At 36.3% G+C, this 25,738-nt stretch overlaps 1 protein-coding gene across 2 annotated transcripts in view; it reads left to right on the top strand.

Moving 5' to 3' along the window:
* The window catches only part of VEGFC (vascular endothelial growth factor C), a 158,568-nt gene that overhangs the window by 110,465 nt on the left and 22,365 nt on the right, over positions 1-25,738 (top strand). For both annotated transcript variants that reach the window (XM_072623941.1, XM_072623942.1), the window contains exon 4: positions 24,870-25,021. In XM_072623941.1, the coding sequence (XP_072480042.1) occupies positions 24,870-25,021 (152 nt within the window). The remainder of the gene's footprint in view (positions 1-24,869; positions 25,022-25,738) is intronic.

Genomic DNA, 25,738 nt, shown 5'->3' with positions numbered 1-25,738 from the left:
TATAATATATATGTGTGTATAAATGTAAACTGTGTGTATGTATGCATACACATAATTATTTGGTTACTTTTAAGTACAAATTTAGCTCTTCTGCACATGGAAATATGACAAATTATTTTGTGAGGATGTGGGGAATAATCAGTGGAATGGAAATTAATTAATATAAGCTAAAAAATTCAACAAAATCATGCTCAGTTCAGTGTTTACTAAGAGCCTGCTATCTGCAAGGCTCTGTACTGGGCACTGGAGCCAAAAACAAGTATCTGATCCCACATCTACAGTGTTTCATTTCTTCTGTGTTTTCTCTCATTTTAAATTTTAACATTTTTGGTGAGTAGGAAAGCATGTCTTAAGATTGTTTATAAGTGGCTTATTCATAACTAATATACATGGGGGAGGAGAGGGGAGGGGAGATATGTGTATGAGCCATATATGAAAGAAGAGGCTCACTGCTGAAGCAGCTGCGCATATGGCTTGTTGTAATTACGTAATTCAGCATCATCTTGTTTATGGAGGTTTGAAATGGAGTATGTTTATAGGGAAGGATATGTAGAGGATTGGTGATCTAGGCAGGACTAATTCAAATTCTACCTAGCCTAAGAAAATTCTTATGGTATTAAAAGATTTTTCCAACCCATTTTCAAGGCTGGGCAAAAAAGAAAATTTCAAATCAACTTTAAAATGTAATCTGGTCACATTCTCGTGTAGTTATCTGCAACAAACCAACAAAAGACTCTTGCCCTTTTTGCTAAAATACATAGTAATTTGAAAATCTGATTTTCTCTTTCGAATTTGATAAGTGTGGTATTGATGGTAACTGCTCTTTGGATGTGGGGTGTGAATTTTCATTGACAAAATCACTAGATGTATCAGTTGGAACACCAAACTAGGAGAAGCCTGAGCTCTAAAATCCCTCAAACTTTCCTATTTCATTTCTCCCACCTGGATTCTGTCACCCAGGTAGAAACATTTTAACTTTTTACTGTCCTAATGATTTCTTCAATGAAATGCTGATCATTTTTGCAGAAATAAGATGAGAATCATTCATATAAAATTCTAGTTGATTTGTTTTCTGCCATACCTGCTTACCACCATCTTGAAAGAACAAGTTGACATATCTTCTTTATCATTATTATTTTATTTCTTTCTATCCTTTTCAGAAAAGAATTGCAAGGAAAAATAATTCTATAAACCTGAATTTCCTATTCAACTTTCCTGGGCCTAAACTCTAAAGAATACAAATTGTACATGGTGATTTTGGACCTTATATTCTTCCTATATTTGTCTCACTACACATAGATTTTTAAACAGTATCACAAGTATTCTAGGCTTTAAACACTTCCCAAATGAATGACTGATTTTATTGTTGTTCAGTCGTTTTCAGTTGTTTCTGACTCTTTGCGACCCCCTTTGCAGTTTTCTTAATAAAGATAACGGAGTGGTTTGCCAGTTCCTTCTCTAACTCATTTTACAGACTGAGAAATGAGGTGACTTGCCCAGGATCACAAAGCTAGTAAGAATCTGAGGTCAGATTTTAACTCAGGAAGACAAATCTTGACTCCTAACCAGGCACTCTATCTATGGCACCACCTTATATAGCAAAAATGATACAAACATCTGCATGTCACATACAAAGGAAATAAATTGATTTATCTATTATAAAACTAGTAAGAGATTATCCAGAGAATCATATGGTTGCTGACTGTTAGCAATAGCAGGTTAAATCAACTTGGAAGGCTTTTCACTCGCTAACAAACTTCTGATGTACAAAGTTGGAAAGTACAGTAAAATTGTACCAATTTTAAATGCAAGAGCCAGAAAAAAGAGGATTTTAATACATAATTATTTTATTAAAATAATAGCTAGTCAGTCAGCTAAGGAATTGTTGTTTGAAATTATATGCTATTTTGAATAAGTTGAGATTAGCTTAACAAGATTTTATTTAGTACAACTTGTACATCTTACTACTGAAATATGCACATTCTTTCCAAAATCCTTTTATAAATATTAAGATGCCTACACTGGTAAGGATGGACTGCATTATCAATTAAGTACTTAAAATCTCTATTTTCTAAGTCACTGATTCATTCCACTATTAAATAGGAAATGATTATGTTGCTCAAATATCCCCCAAAAAGAATCATTTCTATGCCAAATTTATCATTATTGCAAAAATATGTTGCTGTTTTGTATTACTATTAAGTTGCACATACAAGAATTTGGTTTCATTTCTTTTCTATACTAAGTATGGGACTTTCTGACTTTTTATAAATTAAAATGTTGAAGTAGATAGGCTGCTGAACTTGAAGTCAGGAATTCCTGTGTTCAAATCTCATTCCAGGTACTCCCCACTGTGTGATGCTAAGTTCGTTTTTCTTGTTCTTCTCCCTCATTTGTCAAATGTAAGGGGTGAATTGGATGGTCTGAAAGGCCCCATCAACCTTTAAATCTGTGATCCTAAAAACAGATCAATGATCCAGATCTTTGGGAAATGAAAAGAAAGATATTTTCTTGTTTATAATATCAGAAAAGTAATTTTGAGACTATTTTTTCCCAAAGGTTTCAATTGTTTCAGTCATGTCCGACTCCTTATGACCCCATTTGCGATTTTTTTGGCAAAGATACAGCATTGGTTTGCCATTTCCCTCTCTAGCTCATTTTATAGATGAGGAGCTAAGGCAAACAGGGTTAAGTGTCTGAGGTCAAATATGAACTCAGGAAGATGAGTCTTCCTGATTTCAAGCCCAGTGCTCTAGCCATAGTGCTACCTACCTGCTCCCCTTGCTCCTAGTCCAGGTTTTTTTAATTGTTTCTTCTTAATTATCGTAGTTTCTTTTAAGGGAAATATCCATGAAAATATAGTTTTAAGATGGCAAGATTCTGATTTGGGACATTTCTTGTTATAGCGTTGGATTCAAACCACATCAATGTTCAGAAACTTGTATTTTTTTTAAGATTTGACCACCTACATTTTTAATTGTGGCAAAGGATATAGAGTATAGTGGCTAGAAGACCAATCTTGGACTTAGGAAGACTGTTTCAAGTGCTACCTTTGATTCATAGTAGCTACATGACCCCAGACAAATCATTTAACTTCTTAATGAATTACGTAACTGTGAAATTATAAATTACAGAGAAATTGTTGCTCTGCCTTGACTTAATAAATGGCACATATTGGAGAGGGCTCGAAGGAAAAATTTGGGAGAAAATATTAAAGGTTTTAAGGATTCTTTTACTAAATAACACAAAAAATAGATCCTTTTAGGTCACTTTAGCCAACCTCTGTAATCTATCCTAGTATCTTTAGTAATTAGAGAGTAAAGGCTAAAATTTTTAAGCTGCTGTACCTCTCTAGCTGCGTGACCTTGGGCATAATGATGGGAAACTTTTCTTCCCAAGACCTTTTTCTGCTGCTGTAGTATTGGTATACCACAGTTACATAATTTGCATAATGAAAAATGATCTGCATATTATTAATTCCTAGCGTTCCCAAAGCTGAATCACTTTGTTTGTCTAGGTAGTTATCCTACTACTTTGTGTTCTCACATTGAGAACAGTCATTCATTTATATATTTAGCCACCACACAAGCAAATGACCCAGTACATGTCTGACAAACCCACTATAAGGGGATTAGAGCAGGAGCTCAATATGTCAGAAGCCTGTCTGAAAGTCTTGGCTCGAGTACTGAAGGCATAGTGTCCAATAGGAAAGAATGCTGAACTTAGCATCAGGAAACATGAGTTTGAATCTTGTCTTGGACACTTCTTACCTGATTGATAATGGACAAATTTCCTATCTATTACATAGGATCCTGGAGAAGAATACACTTTGCATGAAAGCAACAAATGTATAATCGCTCTTCTTACAATATTTTAAAAATCATCTCAAAAGTTTTTTATCTTCCAATCATTTGGACCATGAACATTATAGTTTAAACAAAGCTACAAACAGGGGTAGGCAAAGTAAGTACGTACCTTGGACATAGTTTGCAGGGGGTACACAAGGAACATTTGCAGTATTGCTTTTATTTTAATGTCAAGAAAATGCCACTTTTCATGACACATTGATATTTATTTCATAATAAAGCAAGTCATATTTGTTTAATGGAGGCTCAAAGTCTTCAGGAAGCAACAGCAAATACAGCCAATTTTTCAATCATGAGGGTTGGGAGCACTACTGGGAAAAATTTCCAAAGCTTATCAAGGATATGCAAAAACATTTTCCTGCTCTACACTTAACTCTTCTGTGTTACCATGAGAAAAAGTGACCTTTTCATCAAACAATAAATACTTCAGTGATTTATGGTTGCAAATTTTAAGAGTATCCCTTTTAACTGTCTTTCCACTTTGAAAATAAGGAAAATGCTCTATCTTCCATGTTAGTTGATGCCAATAAAACTCCAAATTCCATTTTCTTTATGGAATATTATCTCAGTTTCTTTGTGATATAAACAAATTGGAAACCTAAGCTTTTATTCAGGGGTTTTTAACCTTGAACTTGAACCTGGTTTTCATAATTATTACTTTGATGGCTGCATTTCAATATAATTGATTTCCTCTGTAATCTTATATGTTTTATACATCTTAAAACTTTATTCTGAGAAGGGGTCCAAAGATTTCACTAGGCTGCCAAAAGGGGACATAGCGTGTTATCCTTGCTTTAGGTAGAAGCTAAGCTAGGAAATTTCAGGTCATAAATGCTGTACTGTTGATTTGGGGATTGATGATTTGCATTTAGCAGTCAAATACACACAGACTGTTTTTATATGGCCACCTTGCCACATAAGACTTGAGTCAAGTGTGAACATGACAGGCATAGAGAAATTTTTTAAAACTATTCATGCATATTATTGTATTTCTATCTACATGCCAAAGTCTAGTACAGGTGGTATTCTACATCAACCTGTCTACATAATCTATATATTCATTGCTGGTTTGTCAGACATCCTCTGCCACCTATGACTGGATGTCACCTGAGACTCTCCTGAGCTCTCTTCTCCTAGTTAGGCCTTGAAATGGATAGAATGTTGGAGTCAGGAAGATTTGAATCCAAATTCCACCTCAGGTACTAGTTATGTGATCCTGGGCAAGTGACTTATTAGCCTTGGTTTCCTTATTTGTAAAAGAGATAATAATAGCAAATACCTTTCTGGGTTGAAATGAGAATTAAATGAGACTAACATATAGAAAGCACTTGGCAAACTTCTAAGTGCTATACAAATGCTAGCTACTATTATTAACAAAATAATTATTATGACATTCTTATTGTTATAGTTTGGGGGTTTTATCTATTTCCATCGGTTTTTGTTATCACCTATATACAGATAATTCCCAGTGCTGTATAGCCAGCCCTAATCTATCTCAAGTCCTACTTCCTAACTGCCTTGTAGACATTTCCACCTGGATGCTGCACCAGAAGAACTCCATACCCCAACATGTCCAAAAGTGAAATCTTTCCACTAAATCTGCCTCTTACCTAACCTTCCCTAGGGTATTACCATCCTTTTACTCACCCATCCAAAACCTCTGAATACTCTCTGACTCTTCTCTCTCCTTCATCCAGAAACCCATCTGGTCAAGTCACTTGGTAAGTTCTATAACCTTGGACAAATCACTTAACCTTGCCATATCCTCAGTATTCTCATCAGTAAAATTAAGGGGTTGCATCAGATGCCTTTTGAAGTTACTTCCAAGCTCTAGAGCTATATTCCTTTCACCCTGGAATTTCACCAATTGCATCTTCATGCTGCTTTCGCTTTTTTCATCCCTAATTACTAGTTGTGTGAATTATTGTAGTAGCTTCTCACTTGCCTTCCCTGAACTCCAGTGTCTTCCCTCTCAAGCTCATGCTTCCCATAGCTGACAAAATAATCGTGATGAGCACATATCACTGTGTCTTCAAAAATTTTAAGTGCTTCTAACATAAAAAATCCATTCACCAAGCAGTGAAGGCCTTGTACAATCTGATTCCAACTTGCTGAGTTCCCATTTTATTTCACTGCTCCCTTTCACGTACTTGATGTTTCAATTATAATTAACCTCAAGGGTCAGTCAGATATCAAAATTTGACCACCAGTAGTTATCCAGAATCAACATGTTATCTCCTTGCTGAACCCTGACAGGATTGCTCATCCACCTTTGGTGTCCACCTGCCACCCAAATCTCACCTGTGGCTCCCAGAAACAATAGCATGTTCAGTGGGCACATCCAGTAGAACTGTCCTCATTTTTTTCCAACCTTCCAGAAGTCTGATCTTACTTGAAGGCTCAGTTCAAAGACCATGGAGGTGTCCACAGAGCCTTCTCACATTAGCCCTGTTGAAAATATTCTCTCCCTCAATAAATACTCCTAGATCTCTTTGCCTGCCTCTCCCTACATTATACTTATCTACGTACATAAGTCTCTGGTAGAATGTTAGCTCACTAAAGGCATGGACTGTTTTGTCTTTGTTTCCATAGTATTTAGCATTATTTCTTTCATGTAGAAGACATATAAGAAATTTTATTGAACTTCGCTGTATCTGCTTTCCTTCCTTTATTCCTATTCTTATACATCCATCCCCTCTAAAGTTGTCATAGCCCTCCTTTCTCATTGCTTCTGGAACTGGTACTGTAGAAGTCCTACCCAGACCAGACTCTTTATTGCCTGAGCACATAATGTGAGCATCTTTATAGAATGTAATTTTCTACCACTCAGTATCATTCCCCTCAGCTCACTGGTCAATGTGCAGGGTTGGAATAGTCCTTGTTCCCTATAGCCACTTCCAGTTTCTCCCCCTACAGCCTTTGGTGTGAAGCTTGCTGAACTCTGACAGGATTGCTCATCCACCTTTGGTGTCCACCTGCCACTCAAATCTCACCTGTGGCTCCAAGAAACAATAGCATGTTCAGTGGGCACATCCAGTAGAACTGTCTTGGTAGATGGCCTTAGCGTCATAATCGATGGTAAATTAGGGGAATATCTATCCCAAGCATGGGAAGGCTTGCTCCAGTCAAATGGGTGGATGAGAACAATTTGTTCCAGAGACCATGAAGCAGGCATTGGGGAGCACTTAGAGCTTGATAAAACATCAAAGATGCCAAGGTCATCCACTACATTCTGGGTCATCATCAATCATCTTGACTTTTGTCTTGCCCCTGGACTTTGGTGACTCTGGAAGAGGGAATGAGAGTGATGACTTTGTGAAACTCTGCCTTACTTAAATCCAATTCACATGGAAGTCAAGAAATCACCCCATGATGTCATTTGTCCTTTTCAAAAATGAAGGACAAACAAGAGCAACCTCTCCCCTTTTAAGATCCATGCCATTTATATCTACCATTCAGTCAAATCTGTTGGTGAGTTACAGGAAAAGTGAAAAACAGGCAGATGAGACCAGTTTGTTCCAACGGCTGTAAAGGCACTGAAGCACATGCTCTGGAGTGCTTTGAGCTTGGTCAGACATTAAAGTTGACAAGGTCACCCCCTGCATCCCATCACATCACCAGTCATCTTGACTTTAATGACTCTGGAAGAGAGTGAGTTTGTCAGGCCATCACCCCATGTTGTCATCGGTCCTCTTCAAAAATGAAAGGTAAACATTAAGACCCAATTGAAACCCTGGTAGCTGTTGTCTGCAGACTCACAGGTCACATTCTTTCCTTTTTCAATGAGTTTAGTACAGGGTTCATAGTTTTTCTCTCCTTTGCAATATCTGTTTTCTTACCAAGGGTCTTCAACGTACACATTGACTTTCCCTCAAGGATCCTAATCTACTTAGTTCCTCAACCTACTCTGAACTACTCCTCCATCTCACCTAAATCCCTAAATTCTTTTATCCAACCACGATTGTTTCACCTCTCCTATGCCTTCCCTTACCAACTCTTTGTCTATAACATGACCTCCAATCCTTTTGCCCCTCAATTCTTTCCTGGGCCATCTCCTCTGTCCTAACTACTCTCTCCTCTCTTCCTCATTTCAACCCCTTGGTGAAACAATTCAACTCTGTACTGTCCTCCTCTTGAATCCCTAGTTTTCTTATTGTATCACCAATTATGCTCTGCCAGGCCTCAGCCTTGTATCACTCCCATCATCCACCACCTTCACTCCTACAGTTATGCCACTGAATAAACGTGGAGACAATCATACATCCATTCTGCCTGGGTCTACTAAAAACTTATGTTACACAATCTCAACTGGAGCCTCTCTGCTTCTAGCAGTCCTTCTATATATGCCTTATCAACTCTGTCCCACTCAACACAATAGCTCTTCCAAATCTTTTATATCTTCTCAAATCTCCCATGACTGCCTGTCACTCCACCCTCTCAGCTGAGAACATTGCCTCATATTTTACAGAAAAATTGAGACTACTTGCTGTAAAATCCCCCTTTCCCCACTCCCTCATTTCAGATTCATATCCCTTCTGCTACTATCTCCTCCCTTCACCTCTGTCTCACATAATGGGGTGACCTTATTCTTTATTAAGGCTACCTGCTCAAACAATCTCATCTCTTCCAACAGATGCCTCCCTCTGTTATTCCCACTCTCAGTTATTTTCAATCTCTCTCCTTCTACTGGCTCATTCCCTCCTGTCTGCAAATATACTTATGTCTATCTCATTCTGAATAAACTCTTACTTGTTCCTTCCGTAACTGCTAAGTATCAAAGTATTTCTCTTCTGCTTTTTGTGCTTAAACTCCTTGAAAAGGCCATCTACAATAGGCATTTCCACTTTGTCTCTTCTCATTTTACCCCCTTACAGTCCAGATTCTGACTCTAACCTCACTAGTGATCTCTTAATTGTCAAATCCTATGGCCTTTTCTCAGTCTGTAGCCTTTGACATTTGATCACCTTTCTCTCCTTAATAATCTCTTCTATTTAGGTTTTCAGGATACCATTCTCTCCTAGTTCTCTTCCAACCTCTCGCACTACTCCTCAGTATCTTTTGCTGGAACCTTATTTGGATTATGCCTTGTAATCTTAGGTGTCTCACAAGGTTCAGTCCTGGGCCCCTTCACTTCTCCTTCTTTACTTGGTGATCATCTCAGCTCCCATGGATTTAATTATCATCTTTATACTGGTGATTCTCAGATCTATGTATCCTACCCTAACCTTTCTGCTGACCTCCAGTTTCACATTATCGACTACCTCTCAGACATTTCAAACTAGATGTTCAGTAGATATTTTTAATTCATGTCCAAAAATAAAACTCATTGTCTTTCTCCCTAAACTCTTTCCTTACTTCTACCTTCTCTTTTACTGTAGAGGGCAACACCATCCTCCTAGTCTCTTGGGCTTTCAATCTAGAAGTCATCCTGGATTCCTTAATATTTCTTACTCCACCCCCTTAACCAATCTTTTGTCAAAGCCTGTTGATTTCACCTTGATAACATGTCTTGAATATCCCCTCTTCTCTCTTCTGTTACTGCCCCAACTCTAGTGCAGGTCCCTCAATACCTCATGCCTGAAATACTGCAGCAGCCTGCTGTTGAGTCTGACTGCCTCAAGTCTGTCCCTACTCTAATCCATCCTCTATTCAACCACTAAAATTATTTTACTAAAGCACATGTATGACTACGTCATCCCACCTACTCAATAAACTCCAGTGACTCCCTGTTGCCTCCAGGATCAAATAAAAAATGATTATCATTCAACACACTTTATAGCCTAGTCCCCTCCTATCTTTCCAGTCTTCTTACACCTTACTTTCTGACAGGTGCCCTTTGATCTAGAGTCACTGGATCCCTGGCTATTCTACAAACAAGACACTCTATGTCACAACTCCTGGCATTTTCTATGGATGGCCTCCATGCCTGGAATGCTCTCCTTTCTCATCTCTGCTCACTAAATTGCATCTTCTATAGGAAGCTTTTCCTAACCTTTCAATTCTAGGGTTTTTCCTTTGTTTATTATTTCCCACTTAACTTATATATAGCTTGTTTGCATGTTTTAGTTTGCATGTTGTCTTCTCTAGTAGACTGTGAGTTCCTTGAGGGCAGGGACTGTGTTTTCTCTCTTTTTTTTTAACTCCCTAGTACTTAGCACAGGTCCTGGCACATAGTAAGCTCTGAATACATGTTTATTGATTGACATTTGAGAGCGTAGTCAAATAAAAAGTATGAATCATCTTGTAGTTACCTTATGATGAGCTTCTCAAAACTTTACTAGGTTGGTCCTTATATAAATTACATGTAGCTTATTACCAAACACATATTCTTTGTCATTGTGTCTTAGTAGGAACTTCCATGGCTTATACTCCATAGGCAAATCTTCAAGAGCCCAGACTCATCTACTCACCACAATGTGGCATCAAAGGAAAATTTTAATGGAAGAGTAGTAGCCATACAAAATGTTCCCAAAGTAATACTGCAGTACTATGACTTCTGTGACACCCTGTATTATGGGTGCAATAGGCACTTAATAAGTGAATTTTTATAGATTAAATTTGCTTTTGTGTGTTGCCTAGGAACCTAAGAGTCATTTATAACACTCTTTCCATGAAGACTATGTGTACTAAATACCAAATTTCTGATTTGTTAAGCATACTTTTGTAATATAACCCTTTTGTACACTATAGACTACCTTTAAAATAGTTTGGCATCATTCATTTCCTTAAAGCTTAGAGTATTTCGTCCCTTTCTTTGTTAGCATTTGCTAATAAAAAACAAACTATGTCTTTATTTGAGACTTCGCTGTTCCATTTCTTTCATATCTTTTTTTATTAGTCTAAGTGCTCAAAATTTTCATAAATCTTGATCTGAAAAAAAGCAGAAGTTTTATGGTTAATTTTACCCAGCAGGATAGTTGTAATTTTGCCAACATACCTTATTCTGAAGGGCTTGTAGATCTTTCAGTATGAACATTTTTTGAAGGGAGATGAAAAATTGAACAGTGAACCTTGAGGGTGTAATTTCTTAGAAACTCTATTTAAAACACTCATTATCAGGGACAATCTCTGAAGAAAAGTATCTTTCTCCAAAGAGCTTAAAATTAAGTCCAGCGGGCCTTTTCTGTTAGAAGCAGATGATGAATATTATGGCTTATAAATACAACATATTGGTATAAAACTATTGGATATTTTACCAAACTATTGCCATTCTATAAGCAGGTTAGAGGGAGATGATCTAAGCCAGGATTCTCAGTTAACTTTAGGACAAAGTTTTGCTAACTGTCCCAAATGGACAAAATTCCCAAACCAAGAGATGTCACTATTGCCTTCAGTAAAGTATTTCCATGTTTAACAGCCTTGTTGGGTAATTCTTCTTTAAGCCCATCCTAAATCCCTTATGCTTCATTTAAGCCCATTCACTCACGGTCTTAGCTCAGTGTCTGTAGAGGGGATCTGGTCATTATCTTCCATGTACATCTTGTACTTTGAAGACCATGCCTGAATCATCAGTGTTTAAATCATTTAAGAGTCTTGGATTTGTCTCCTACACCTTTTTATATTATGATAGACAATATGTATGTACATCACCATTGGTGGGAATGATGAGATGCTAACCAATTGCCGACTGCTTGTTTGACTAATTTGCTACATTAGTAACTGAGCAGTTGAATTCAAAAGTTCAAACAAGCTGGCCATGTGCAACAATGTTATTAAGCATAATTTAGTTTACGTTTTGTTTAGCTAATGTTAATCCCCACTACTTAAGATTAAATTTTTGTGTCCTCTTTAAGAAATTTGAGTGAATAGTGTGATTTTTGTTGTTGTTATCTATGAAATAGTATGTCTGAATTCATTGTGTGTAAAATATTCAGTAGTAACTGGTGAAGTTTCAAATTAATTTTTAGACTTAACCTAGGGATAGAGAACTCTTGATGAAGTAACTGTATATACCAAAGTAGATCAGTACTTGCTCTACAACTTGCAGGCTTAAAGAGTAGCTCAGGACAGTGAGAGGTTAAGTGACTTGCCCATGTTCACAAACCAGCTTTTGTCAGAGAGGGACTTGAAGCAAGGGCTTCCTGATTCTGAGGCTAGCTTTCTATCCACTAAATCAATCTGCCTCTCTTAATTTCTGTAATCAGCTTAATTAATGACAATCATATCTTTTTTTTTTCTACTATACCACTGAACTTTGAGCAATTTATATCATTTCAGGTTATAGTGCCTCACCTTTTGCAAAGAATAGAAAATTACTCTCTCTTTCCTTTGCACTGCATTAACAGAATCATAAATTTGGAGTTGGTAGGAACATTGGAGCTTATTTCATTCAGCTCTGTCATCATATAGATGGGGACATTCAAGTTGAAAGAAGTGAAGGAATTTGCCCCAAATCTCCACCATAGTAAGTGTCAGAGGTGAAAAGCTCAGTCCTCTAATTGCAAATTCATCTCTCTATTGTATCACAAAAGGGAAATATGTACTATGTGGTCCCTGCCAATTTTAACCAGTTATTTTTGCTAACAAAATGCTGAACTCATTTGTTTCTATGTTGCTAAAAGAGTGCTTTTAGCACCCTCTAAATTTAAGTGACCACAGTCAAAGCTTCATTTGGTCCTCCTTAGTCATCTCTCTGATCTAATGTAAAAAATAGAAAAACAAAGAAAAAAAGTTTGTTGAATAAAAATGGAATTTAAATAACCAAAAATTTGACAAAATGTTGAATGGTATTTAAGAATATTAGGAATGAATGAAAATGACATCTTGCAATTACATGCTTCCTCTAATAATCTCATAAACCTGATGCTTCTGAGTACTTAAGACATAACCTCTATCCAAATATTTTAATAAGATTTGGTCCGAATTGTAGAAATCACCCCATATTTGTGTTCTATAGGATAATATCAAAATAGTATCAAGTACTGATTACTTTTTTTAGATGGCCTGACTTGCCCATCATTGCGCATAGAACATATGTGAGAGACAGGGCTTTAAAGTTGGATCTTCCTGAGTCTAAGTCCAGCCTTCTTTCCACTATAGCATATTGCTGCCCTTTTATTGTGATATATGACTAGAAACCTGAAAATTTAAAGTAAATGGATTTATGTTTACAAAAAATATAAAACCCCCAAACAGGAAGTAATCTAAAATAAATGAAAGTTACCTAAAAGTGTAACAGTCCCTAATAGCTATAATAACATGGTTTCAATGTGTACAACAATTTTCCAAAGATATTGTTATGCATTTTTTCAGAGCCAGAAGAACTTTCTGAATCATCTAGTCTAATCCTTTCATCTTTTACAAATAAGAAAATGGAGTACTTTTGATAAAAGGGATCTCTTAGTACAGACAAGTTCGTCAATCTAATAATGTACATAGAAAACTTTGAACACATTTACATGGAAAATAAGTTTTACAAACATCTGTATAATCAATTAGACCATTTTATATAATCTGAGTAATTTGAATCTTATAGTGTTTCAGAATCAATTGCGCTCTGTGTGTGTGTATGTGTGTGTGTGTGTGTGTGTGTGTGTGTGTGTGTGTGTTTGATGGGTACAATATTGCCTCTACATAGCTGAAATGTTCTGGGAATGAGGTATTCTGAATCGGTTGATTTTCTAGGTAACTAAGGCTTAACTTTTTGGTTAACTAAGCCTTTACATTTTGGAATTTTTGAATAGGAATTATTTCTTATTAAACATATATCTAGTTGTCTGTGTATGTATGTATACATGTGCTTTTTAATATTAAGGAGAATATACTTGATTCCCTTTATCAAGGATTTATGAGTTTGCCATTTATTCCCTCCTCAAAAAGAGAATTTAGACAATTCATACCTTTACAAAAAAAAAAATCTGTGAATTGTTGTGGTCAAAGAGATTCATCACAAAGCAGGTAATGCTCCCTAATTATCTTCTCTCAATGTACCTATATTGAGCCTTGGATATATACATGTAAATTCACTGATCTGCCCATAAATGCAACCATTCCAACTAAGGTCTTGCCAGAGCTTGTGCAGCACTGGAATAGCCTTGGCAGATCCAAAGAACTCAATGCTGCATTGAACCATAATAATAGGACAGTGAATACTTAATAACATTATTAGACTCAAAATAATAATTAAAATACAGAATATCAGAGCTTAGACTTCAGAGATCAACTAGTCCAACTTCCTCTTTTTTATCAATGAGGAAGCTGAAAATCAGAGACGGTGGGGAAGTAACTTGCCCAAAGTCAAACTTCTAATATGTTGAAAAGTCAGGTTTTCCTAATTTCCTAATTTTAGCTCTTATGTTAGGATTATTATTAAAAGAGCAGCTAGGTGGCACAGTGAATAGAGTATGTCCAGTCTGGAGTCAGGAAAACCTGAGTTCAAATCTGGCCTCAGATACTTACTAGCTGGGTGACCCTGGACAAGCCACTTAACCCTGTTTGCCTCATCTTCATCTGTAAAATGAGCTAGAGAAGGAAATGGCAAACCACTCCACTATCCTTGCCAAGAAAATCCCAAATGGGTTCATGAAAAGTTGGACATAACTGAACAAAAATTTATCATTATTAATAATATCTATTATTATAGATGACTGCAGAGGCTATTGAATTGCATGACTATTTGCTACTGTTTCAGATTAGATTACAATGATATTTCAGTTTTTCAGCTCTTCTCAGGAAACTGTTGCTATTTTCCACTCTCACTTCTTACTCCTGTCCACTGGTCATTTTCTAGTCCCTTACCTTACCATTGAATCTGTGTTAGTGGCCTCTACTCTCTCATATAAAATTGAGCAAAAAATCATTTCATTCACTTTTTTTATAGAGTAATATAGTTGGGTTTTTTCAACATCTGTTTTTTTTTTTTTTATTGTGTTGTGCGCAGATAATTGTTCACTTCCAGAATCACTGCTGTTTTTAATGGTTGATGTTGCCAGCTGGATAATATGTATTTATTCATCAAAAGGAAATAAGTCCCTGGCAGAAAATTTAGAAAATGACAACTTTATTTCCACTAGTCTGGATCATAGAACATTAGCACCAGGACATTAGTGAATATCTAGCTGGTCAAATATTCTCATTTTACAGATAAGGAAAAGAATTCCCAGAGACATGAAAGTGGCTGCCCATGGACACACAGCTAATTGGAGAGAGAGTTGGTACATGAATGAGTTTCCTTGATTTCTAACTGTATATTCTTTCAGTTATACTAAACTAACTCTTGTAGGTGACAGATTAAAGTTATCACTAAATGGTATATGGCTAAATGTCAATGGATGGATAGATAGATGGACGGATGGATGGATGGATATGTACATGCAATACATATGTATACTTACATGTACTATAGACTTGAAATGTAGTAGTAGTTACAAACCTTTAGGGTTGGATCATAATACTGGTTTTTTTCTGTTTCTAAGTAAATAGGTATGGTTCCAGAAAAATGATTTATTCATTTCTAAAAATAATTATATACTTTCTTTTTTCCTTTGGTTCAATACTTCCACTGACTCAATAAGTATTTCAATTATGAACTATAAAGAGATTTCTCAATTCAGATGCTTTTGCCAGGAAGAATCCTGGCACATATTTATAGGGAAGAGAAGTTAAATATGAGAAGTGAGGGGGAGGGAAGGAGTGTGAAGCTTTCATTTTTGTTCTATGAGAGTGAGAAAATGACAGCTACAAAAAGTAATGATTGATTTTAGAGAAAGAGAACTATTTTATGAACAACACTGAAAATCTAAGCCTTCTATTTCAATTAAACTGTTGTTAAAGAGGCAGTACATCATGGTTTCATCTTCTCAGCATGGTGGATCTTCTTTCTATGAATGCTGATCATAAGCCCTATGACTTGTTATGTTTGGAAAAAAGATTGTCACCTCATGAGTTCTCTGATGTTAGGCCAGTCCTCAGCCAATGGACAGATATCTCCAGATCCATCCTTCAAACAATAGCTTAGTAGGAACTGGTAGAGTTTGTTCTCAGCTGCCAGAAATTTTGAGATCCAATGTGATCATCCCTATGTCACAAATGAGATATTGGAAAGCAATATTTCTTATTTATCACAATGGTAAAGTTGTTTACTTTATTCTTTACTCACTAGCCAGGTAGAACTGCAATTCTCAAATTAAGTATGTCCAATGATTGTAAACAGATAGTTTTTTTAAACAGAAATATCTAACTGAATACATTTTCATCAGAATTATACATTTACATTTTTGTTGCTGTCAAGTTGTTTTCAGTGGTGACTCTTCATGATCCCATTTAGCTTGCAGTCTTGTGAGAGATAAAAATGAGTAAAGGTGCCACAATCAAACCCTCCATGTTATTTAACTCCTACTTCTCCCTCGGGATTCTTAGCATATTATGTGCACCATGACCTCCTGACATGTGTTGAATTAGTGACAGTGGTAGTACCTTAAATAGAATGCTGGGTTTGCAGTCAGGAAGACTCATCTTTCTGAGTTCAAATCTGGTCTCAGACGTGCACTAGCTGTGTGACCTTGGGCTAGTCACTTAACCCTGTTTGCCTCAGCTTCCTTATATGTAGAATGAGCTGGAGAAGGAAATGGCAAGTCACTCCAGTATATTTGCCAAGAAAACCCCAAATGGGATCACAGAGAGTCCGACATGACTGTAACAACTGACCAGCAGCAAAGTACCAGTGTCAATGAGTATATTCCATATTAGCAGAAATTAATTTCTTTTTAAAGTAGAAGTGAATATAAATAGAAGTTCAAATACTTGCTCCTGACACTCCTGTGTCCTACACATCTCCATAGACTACATAGATCCCACTTTGGAAAATGATTCTTGTCTGGACTATCCCAAATCCACTAAGTAATTTTTGCACTCTTCTTTCTTATTCTGCCTATACAGATCTGACTGTTTTTCACAGGTCAGGAAATAGCATTTACTTTAGCAAAATGCCATGAGTCCAGCTGTGAATTAGCTGGTTCAAACTTTTAATTGAAAGGAAGTATTTCGCTCATCCACTGGAACTAAACCTCAGTACTGTGTTTGTTTTCATGGTGAGAAAATATCATAGGAGATGACCAGTCTAGGTCAATGAGTAATTCAATAAACATGAATTAAACACCTACCCTGCATAACTCATTCCTAAGAATGTTCCACATTTTTAATAGTACAGAATACGGTAATGTTAAGAACATATAACAAGTGGCTGAATCCATATTCAAAAACAAGGTAAAGCTATTTTAAAAATTGAGTACATAAGCTATATACACTTAACAAAATAGTGTCAACCCCCAAAGCAAGGAAATGATCAATGTGAGATGAGAATACCTAGGGAATAATTTCAAGTCAGTTATCATAGTCTTGGAAATTTACCTGGATACCCCTATTGGGAGTAATCCTAGAGTGTAGCTGTTATAAATGAGTCTATCTCTCATATTAGTGCTCCATATAGACTCCATCAGCTTAATTTATTTCTATGTGCATGGCACCATGCTAGGTGTTCTGCTGGTCACCAAGTACTTAAAGCTTCCCTTCTCATCATCACAGGACTATATGGCCTCACCTTTGACTTTCTGCCATTGTATTAATTTTCCTACCAAATTAGAATGTTATTCAACTATTCCATTGTTTTGATGAGGATGAGAAATAGGAAATTCTATTGATTAGCTCCAATGGATGTCTTGTTTGCTCATGGTTATTTTCATGCTTTCTCTCTTGTTAGACTACTTGAGCTCATTAGACTCGTTAGAGCTACTTGAGATTAGCATTTAGTTCAGTGCCTGGCACATAGCTGACATTCAGTAAATGCTTACTGAATGACTGAATGTCTATGGCATGCTATGAAAGTAAAATTGATAGGAATTGGCATCAGATTGGGTGTGGGGATGAGAGAGCATGGAGTCAAGGAAGACACCTAGGTTCTGAGCCTGAGTGACTGGGAGAACAGTAGTCCCCTCAACATTAACTGATGAGAACAGGGACTTTTTTGGCTTTCTTTATATCCTTAGCACATAGTAGACACTGAGTAAGTGCTTCATGACTGACTAAATATTACTGATATACACACATATGTAAGTCTATGCATACATGTGCAGTGGAAAGAGAATGCTGGACCAAAAAGACCTGTGTTCAAATATGGCCTTAGACATTTGACTGTGTGACCCTGGGCAAATCACTTAATCTCAGAGTGCCCCAGTCTCCTTCCTCATCTATAAAATGGGAATAACAATAGAACTTACCTCCAAGGCATGTCAAAAGAATAAAAGGAAATATATGTAAAGGATTTTGTGCTATGTAAATATGATCTACTATTATTTTTTACTCAATCTCTTCCTCCTCTGCCTCCTCCTTTCTCTCTCCCTCTGTTTCTCTCTCTCTCTCTCTTTCTCTCTCTCTCTCTCTCTCTCTCTCTCTCTCTCTCTCTCTCTCTCTCTCTCTCTCTCTCTCTCTCTCACACACACACACACACACACACACACACACACACACACACACACACACACTTAGGTTCCCATTCATCCTTGTCTCCACACTATCTCTTTCATACAGTTATACTTTAGGACCTTGCCATTGAAGAAGCACCATATCTTTTTCCTGAATAGATCTCAAGATAAGTAGAAATAAAAACTATTACTTTATAGCTGTTGCTAAGCAAGGATAAACACCCCATTGATTTGAAATACCACTATATTTGCTCTCTTTTTTGGTGATGAGAATGGACCATCCAGTATTTTATTAGGAAATAGCATTAAGATGCATCTAGGAGACTGGGTATTAGAATTTTTCCTGTTACTTTGTTTTGTGATTTTTCTCGTTTTACTGAAACAAGATACTTTTTTAAAGAAAATAGATTTTTAAGCACCACTTAATGCTTTAAAGTACATTTTTAAAAGGAGCATCTGTGATCAATATAAAACAAATTAAATACAATTCCTATATGTCACCAAGCGTAACTTGAGAATTTCTCACTGATATTTTATGGTCATTACTTAGATGAAAATGCTTCATGGTGTGACTTGTACCAAAATCAGTCTTTAAATTCTTTTGATTTATTCCATTCAAGCAATATGTACATGGTAGTACCAGCACCATTCAAAAAATCACCTTGTATATAAATTATACAGAATTCATCTTTGTTCAATATAAAGAGAAAGAAAAAGAGGGCAGTGCCTGGCAAAAGTGTTTGATAAATGTCTGCTACCTTTATGTCTTTGCCAAATGATTATAGTTCGACTGTTCAGTCGTTCTGTTGTGTCCAACTCTTCATAACTCCATGAGGCACATCAGGCACTTCTTTCCTCCACTCTCTCTTAGATTTTGTCCAAGATCATGTTCATTGTTTCCATGATACTACCCATTTCATCCCCTACCGTCCCCTTTTCTTTTTGCCTTCAATCTTTTCCAACATCAGGGTATTTTCCAATGAGTTCTGTCTTTTCCTTATGTGGTCAAAGTATTTAAGCTCTAGCTTCAGTTGTCTGACCTTCCAGTAAATAATCTGAATTAATTTCAGTATTGACTGATTTGATATCCTTGCTATCCAAATGACTCTCAAATGTCTTCTTCAGCACCACATTTTGAAAGCATCATTTCTGCAGCACTCAGCTTTCTTTATAATCCAACTCTCACATCAATACTGGAAAAAACCATAGCTCTGACTATACAGATCTTTGTTGGTAAGATAATGTTTCTTCTCTTTTAAGTATACTGCCCAAATTTGCCATAGCCTTCCTTCCAAAGAGCAAATGTCTTTTAATTTCAGGGCTGCATTTGCCATCTGCAGTGATTTTGGAGCACAAGAATATAAAGTCCAACACTGCTTCCATTTCTTCTCCCTCTGTTTGTCAGAAGTGGTGACGCTAGTTGCCAAGATCTTAGGTTTTTTTATGTTGTTTCAAGTCAGCTTTTACACTTTACTCTTTTTCTCTCTCATTAAGAAACTTTTTAATTCTACTTTCCACAATTCAGATGCAACTGATGTACGTTTTTCTGTGCTTTGCATTTATAAAATTTTGTTGTAGCTTCTTTTGTGGACTGTCTGTCCCCTTGATTCCATTGGCTCCCATTACTAAATGGTTAGTTGTCCATTGCTGTATTAAGATATAACCTAAACATTGCACTTTGTGTGGACCACTTGATACATTCTACCATCTGATGTCAATTGAATTTTAGTTTTTATTTATTAAAATATAATAATTAGTAGATTTTTTCCCTTATCTTGATCAATGATTTTAAGAAGCTATCAAAAAAAACCCTTTAATTTTCCCTGCAACTGAAAGAACTGCTCTGAATATTGTCATTTGGCTAAAATTAACTGCCTTCCTTGCCAACTCTTTCAATTTCCTAGTCTTCCCACAGGCTCTCCACCACACCATATACCTCCTTTCTTTTAATTCAAAGTGAAGAGTTCACTTTCTTCTGAAGGTCTTCAGTCCTTATTTCACAAACATAACCCATAATCCAAACAGACTTTGCTCACTAATTACCCTTGCAATTATTTCCTTTATCTGTACAGTTATTTTATGTTTTTTTGTTGTGCCTCTGAGTTGGGGATATGCCTTGTTTCTTCTTTTATAGTACTTAAAACTATCATGCAAGTGCTTGCAAAATTTAAGAAACTTACTGAATTAGCAAGTGCTACTTCTATACATCTCCAGGTTCTTTTTTCTCTATTATCTGGCATGCTATTCTCCCCAGAGAGACTATACATACATCTATATAGATACACGTATATATGTATATATACATACACACACACACACAGGGCAAAGTGTATGTGTGTGTGTGTGTGTGTGTGTGTGTGTGTGTGTGTGTGTGGAATGCAGACCACCTAAATATCAGAATACCTTTGTTTACAAATATTTGTTGAATTAATGTTTGTTGAACAGCTGGTGAATCATCTTTGTTCTTATGGCAGAGCTTTGCATAAATGACTATTTCATTTACTCTACATAGATGAAGGAAATCTCTCCCTATCTTTTTTCATTAGCTCAAATTAAATCTTTTATTTCCTTCCTTTTTCTCCCCCCTCAAAATACTAAAAGAATAATTTGAATTTTAAGAGAAATCAACTTAACACCATGAGATGCTTAATTTCATTGGTGTGGTATTTCAACCCCTGATACAGATCAAAACCCCCCTACACCTTTGCAGCTGGTCTTCATAGGTCATGGTAGTGGTCACCTTCTGATCATGAATCTAAACGACTAATTAATTGTTCTTCAGCTAAAAGACACAGTGCATCACTGAGTCTTTACTCAAAACCTTTCTGTCTTGATAAAACCTGTCAGAGGTTGGAGTATATTTGTTTTTGACAACTCAGAGTCCCTTCCAGCAATAAATGAGGCATCAGAATAGGACTCTGTGGAAGGGCAGTGGACATAAAGCTGTTCAAGTGGTTGGGTGCACAGAGAGTCCCTTACCATTGTATCTCTTCTTTCCCATTTAACCCAAAGTACCTAGTATGACTTTTTAAATAACCCATGGCATCATATGGACATAGAATTGTTTTTCTTAATCTGTTTTGTTTGTATTGTACAATCATTTACAGATTACTCTCACTTTTTGAGAAATCTCTTGTAATAAAGTAATACAGTTAAATAAAACCAGTAATCCAGTGACCACAATGTTCATGCCTGTAACACCCCTTCCTTCCAATTTTTTCAGATAACAAATCTATTTCTCTCACTCCTACACATTAGAAAAGAAAAAAAAAACAGCCACATACAGTCAATTAGCAGATTTCTCAAAGGATTTTTGCCTACTTGATCATCTTTCTGCTGATATATTCATCAGAGTTGGAGTTATGGCTATATCAGCCCATGCTCTCTGAACACCTATGGTTAGGGGACTGAACTTCGAGTCAGAAAGGCAGCTTGAAATCTTACCTCTGGAACTTGAGTTTTCTCATACGGAGAATGGGAACAATAGTAACTTTAGGAGCTATCTCACAGCAGTGTTGTGAAGCTCAAATGAGGAATGCACATTAAATATTTTGCAGACTTTAAACATCATAGAAATGCCATTAATTGGTTCCATCCTTGGTGTTACTGTAGTTCTCTCAGGTGTACTGATCTGCCTTGTGGGATGGTTTAGCTCTATGGCTGATAGAATTTATTGGAAGGAAGGAAACAAGCCATTCTCTCTGTATCAAATACTTTACAAATATTATCTCATTTAATACAAAACACTGGGAATTAGGTGTTATTGTTATAATTATTATTCCTGTTTTACAGTTAAGGAAACTGAGTTAAATAGAGGTTAAGTAACTTGCCCAGGGTCACACAGCTAGTAAGTGTTTGAGGCTGCATTTGAACTCAGATCTTACTAACTCCAAACCCAGTACTCTATCCATTTCTACCATTATTCTATCATTATTTCTAAAAATAAAACTGGACCAAAGCTATAATGATGATCTGCATTATTATATTCTTATAGCTGGCTCATTCTTCATGGATAGTATTTATATACATAAGAAATCCAGAAAAATAGAAGCAGCAGGATGTTCAGAGTAGCTAAATCTTTTAGTGACTATCACATTAAAAAAATAGAGGTCTAGTGATGTGAGAAAACACCGAAGTGGTACAGTGGATAAAGTGCTGGGCTAGAGTTATTAAGACCTTAGTTCAAATCTAGCCTCAGACACTTGCTAGCTGTGCGACCCTGGGCAAATCACTTAACCCTGTTTGCCTCAGTTTCCTCATCCACAAAACTGAGCTGGAGAAGGAAATGGCCAACCACTCCAATATCTTTGCCAAGAAAACCCCAGAGGAGGTGATGAAGAATGAGACATGATTGAAATAACTGAACAACAACCACAGTGGATAGAGAGAACTGGCTTCAGAGCCAGGAAGACCTGAGTTCAAATCCTACTGCTGACACATACTAGCATTCTGCATACCTGGGCCAAATCATTTAACCTCTCGATGACCTAGATAATTCTCTAAGCCCCTGTGTCATAGAGAAGATGCCAACTTGAATTTGTGAAAAGATTTCCTTACCTGGGAATTCCAAATATGATAAAAAATCATAGGTCCAATTCCTGTTCCCACATGAAAAAACATATGAGAAATGAAATCAGTGTTCTAAATGTGTAGCATAAGTGGCCTTGGAGCAAGATCAAGACCAAAATTCAAGACCTGTCTCTATCCTAGTGGCCCCTTGCAACTCTCTAAAACTGTTGTACATATGATTACTGATAAGAATCTGTAGAGGGAGTTTCTGTGAAACACCATTTACACAGCTGAAGTTTCCTATACCAGTCAAATCATAGGTTTTATTGCCCCCAAATATACCCAGTTATCATCCCACATGTATGTAAATATCGATATGTATGTATATTTATGTATATATAATGCAGCTGTATATACACACACAAAGAATTTTCGAAAATCTACATATAGGTATGTATGTATTACATATTTCATAAGTGTAAAAATAAATGCTTAGTCATGAGATTTGGCTTAGAAGCACAGAGTAAGGGATGAGAGTAGATCAATAAGTTTTGCCCATACCTCTACTATTGCTGATAAGTATAGCTGTGAGTAACACTGGTTAACACAGCCCCATCCCTAAATCTGTCTTCCAAACCAAACCCCATCTCTAAATGTGAGATCATAGCAAGTGACTGGAGGGCACTTAGCTTTCTTAGTTCTAATTCTATTTCCATCATCTCAGTACAAAAAATGTCAATATGAAAACATAGTCCAACTGTACTTAAATTTTCAAAGTCTAACCTCATCAAGCTTTTAGTACTTCATTTTTGCTACATTATTATTATTCTTTTGAATTCATATTTAAAGGTTCTGGAATTTCCAATCTACTTTATTTCACTTAAACATTTTCCTATTTTTATGTTTCATAAAAAATAAATATTCTTAGAGGAAAGAAAAATTGGAATTTTTCATGAATAGGAAATCCAAAACAGACTTGTTATGGTCTAAGATCTCTTTGTAAATCTCTGCCCTTGGTATTAATTAAAATGATTTGTCTGATACTCAGCTTAATCTCATTCACTGTAATGGAAACTTTTTCTCCTTAAAATATTATTGTCTGCTCATTAGTAATGCATGTTAGTAAGCATTCATTGCATTCTTTTTTTCTTTTAAAGTATAATATGAATGAATTCGCAAAGTGCCAGTAAATTTCGTAGGGAGGTCATATAAAACTGATCCCAAATCACAAAATAAAGTGGTAACTGAACCATGCCTATTCAAATTCTATTAAATGTCTTAAATCTATCATTTCTGTGTTCACCTCATAAGCTGGTGATTGAATGACCAAGATGGAAGCATTTGTAACACTTTTCTAAAGGTTCCTTTACAAGTATTCGACACTTGGCACCACAGTTTCCAGACTTCTCAATGCCCAAATGCCAAAGACAGCTTCAGAGGTCAATGGTAAAGCTGTCTCACCTGGCTGAGAGAAGGATGTGGTCTAGTCCCAGACCCAGGGTGGTTGCAGCTATTGCTGCAACCGCTGGCTGCTTCTGGAGTTCTTGGCCTACAGACAGTGGGGGAATCAAGCAGCTCATTTGGGTCCCAGTTGTGGGTGGCAAGGAGGAACTCTGCTGTGACAGACCTGGTGGCAGCTGTGGAGAGGGAAGCCTACTCATAGATCCAGACCAGAAAAGAGTACTCGCAGTCACTCACAGACCAGGCCAGGAAAGGAATAAGCACATGTCCTGGGGGAGTAGGGGGAGAGATGGGGAGAAAAATTGGAATTCAAAATCTTGTGAAAGTGAAGGTTGAAAACTGAAAATAAATAGATTATAATATTCAAAAAAGTATTCAGCATTTGTTTATTGTAACATAAATGTCCAAATTGTTCTTATCACTAAAAAGATATTAAATATTCACTATAATGAGATAAAAATGGCAAAAATTGAAATGTTCTTATATAATATTCATAGAAATTAAAGGTATCTTATCATGTGTAATATTTAATAAAAACAAAATAACTAGATTTCGCTTACATTTCTTAACAGATTCTATTTAATTGCTGCTTCTTTGTTTTTTCCTTTTTCGGTAGCTGTTTGAAATTACAGTGCCTCTCTCCCATGGCCCCAAGCCAGTTACCATCAGTTTTGCCAATCACACCTCCTGCCGATGTATGTCTAAACTGGATGTTTATAGACAAGTTCATTCAATTATTAGACGTTCCCTGCCAGCGACACAGTCACTGTGAGTATGAGCTGAGTCTTTTTTCTGAATCTTCTGCCACCAATAAGAAACAATCTAGAAAGTTGCAACTAGATCAGAGCAATCCTTAGCGAAGCTGTCACTACACAATTCACTTAATGTACAACGCTAAGTAGGGCAAAATGTACCCATGGATCCATTGTCCTAGTAGATGACTACAGAGAAATTATCACATCCATATCAAGTCTTCTATTAAAGCAAAGACATAATGAATTTGATTTCATATCAAAATTATTTATATTTTTATTGTTATAAGCTGCACGGTTTCATGGATGTAGGTTCTGATGCTAGTAGCACATATTACAATGCCTCTCAGCATAGGATTTGTGAGTTTCTGCAGCCAGTCTAATGGGGACTCTTTTCCAACTTATATGGGCTGTTCCTGGAATAACAGAAGTACACTCTTTTGCTGAACTTATTTTTAAAACCTTTCCAAATTTGTAGGACCTGCTAGAACTTACACTTCCTTGGTTTATCTTCCATGAACTAAAGATCACCTCCCTGTCAAAAAGAAATGAAATCGTTTCGTTTATATTTGAATATTTTCCTATTTTCATGACATTTCCCATTCTTATAAAATTAGAGGTCTTGACCACATATACATACCCATATGCACATACATATTGATAGATACACGTAGATTATTTTTAAATGGCAAGAACCAGAGCCTTTCATTTTTATTTTATTCCCTCCATTTTC

The sequence above is a fragment of the Notamacropus eugenii genome, chromosome 7, assembly GCF_028372415.1.
Source record: "Notamacropus eugenii isolate mMacEug1 chromosome 7, mMacEug1.pri_v2, whole genome shotgun sequence".
NCBI lineage: Eukaryota > Metazoa > Chordata > Mammalia > Diprotodontia > Macropodidae > Notamacropus > Notamacropus eugenii.
Note: the sequence above shows the minus strand (reverse complement) of the source record. Positions and strands in the feature narration are given on the sequence as shown.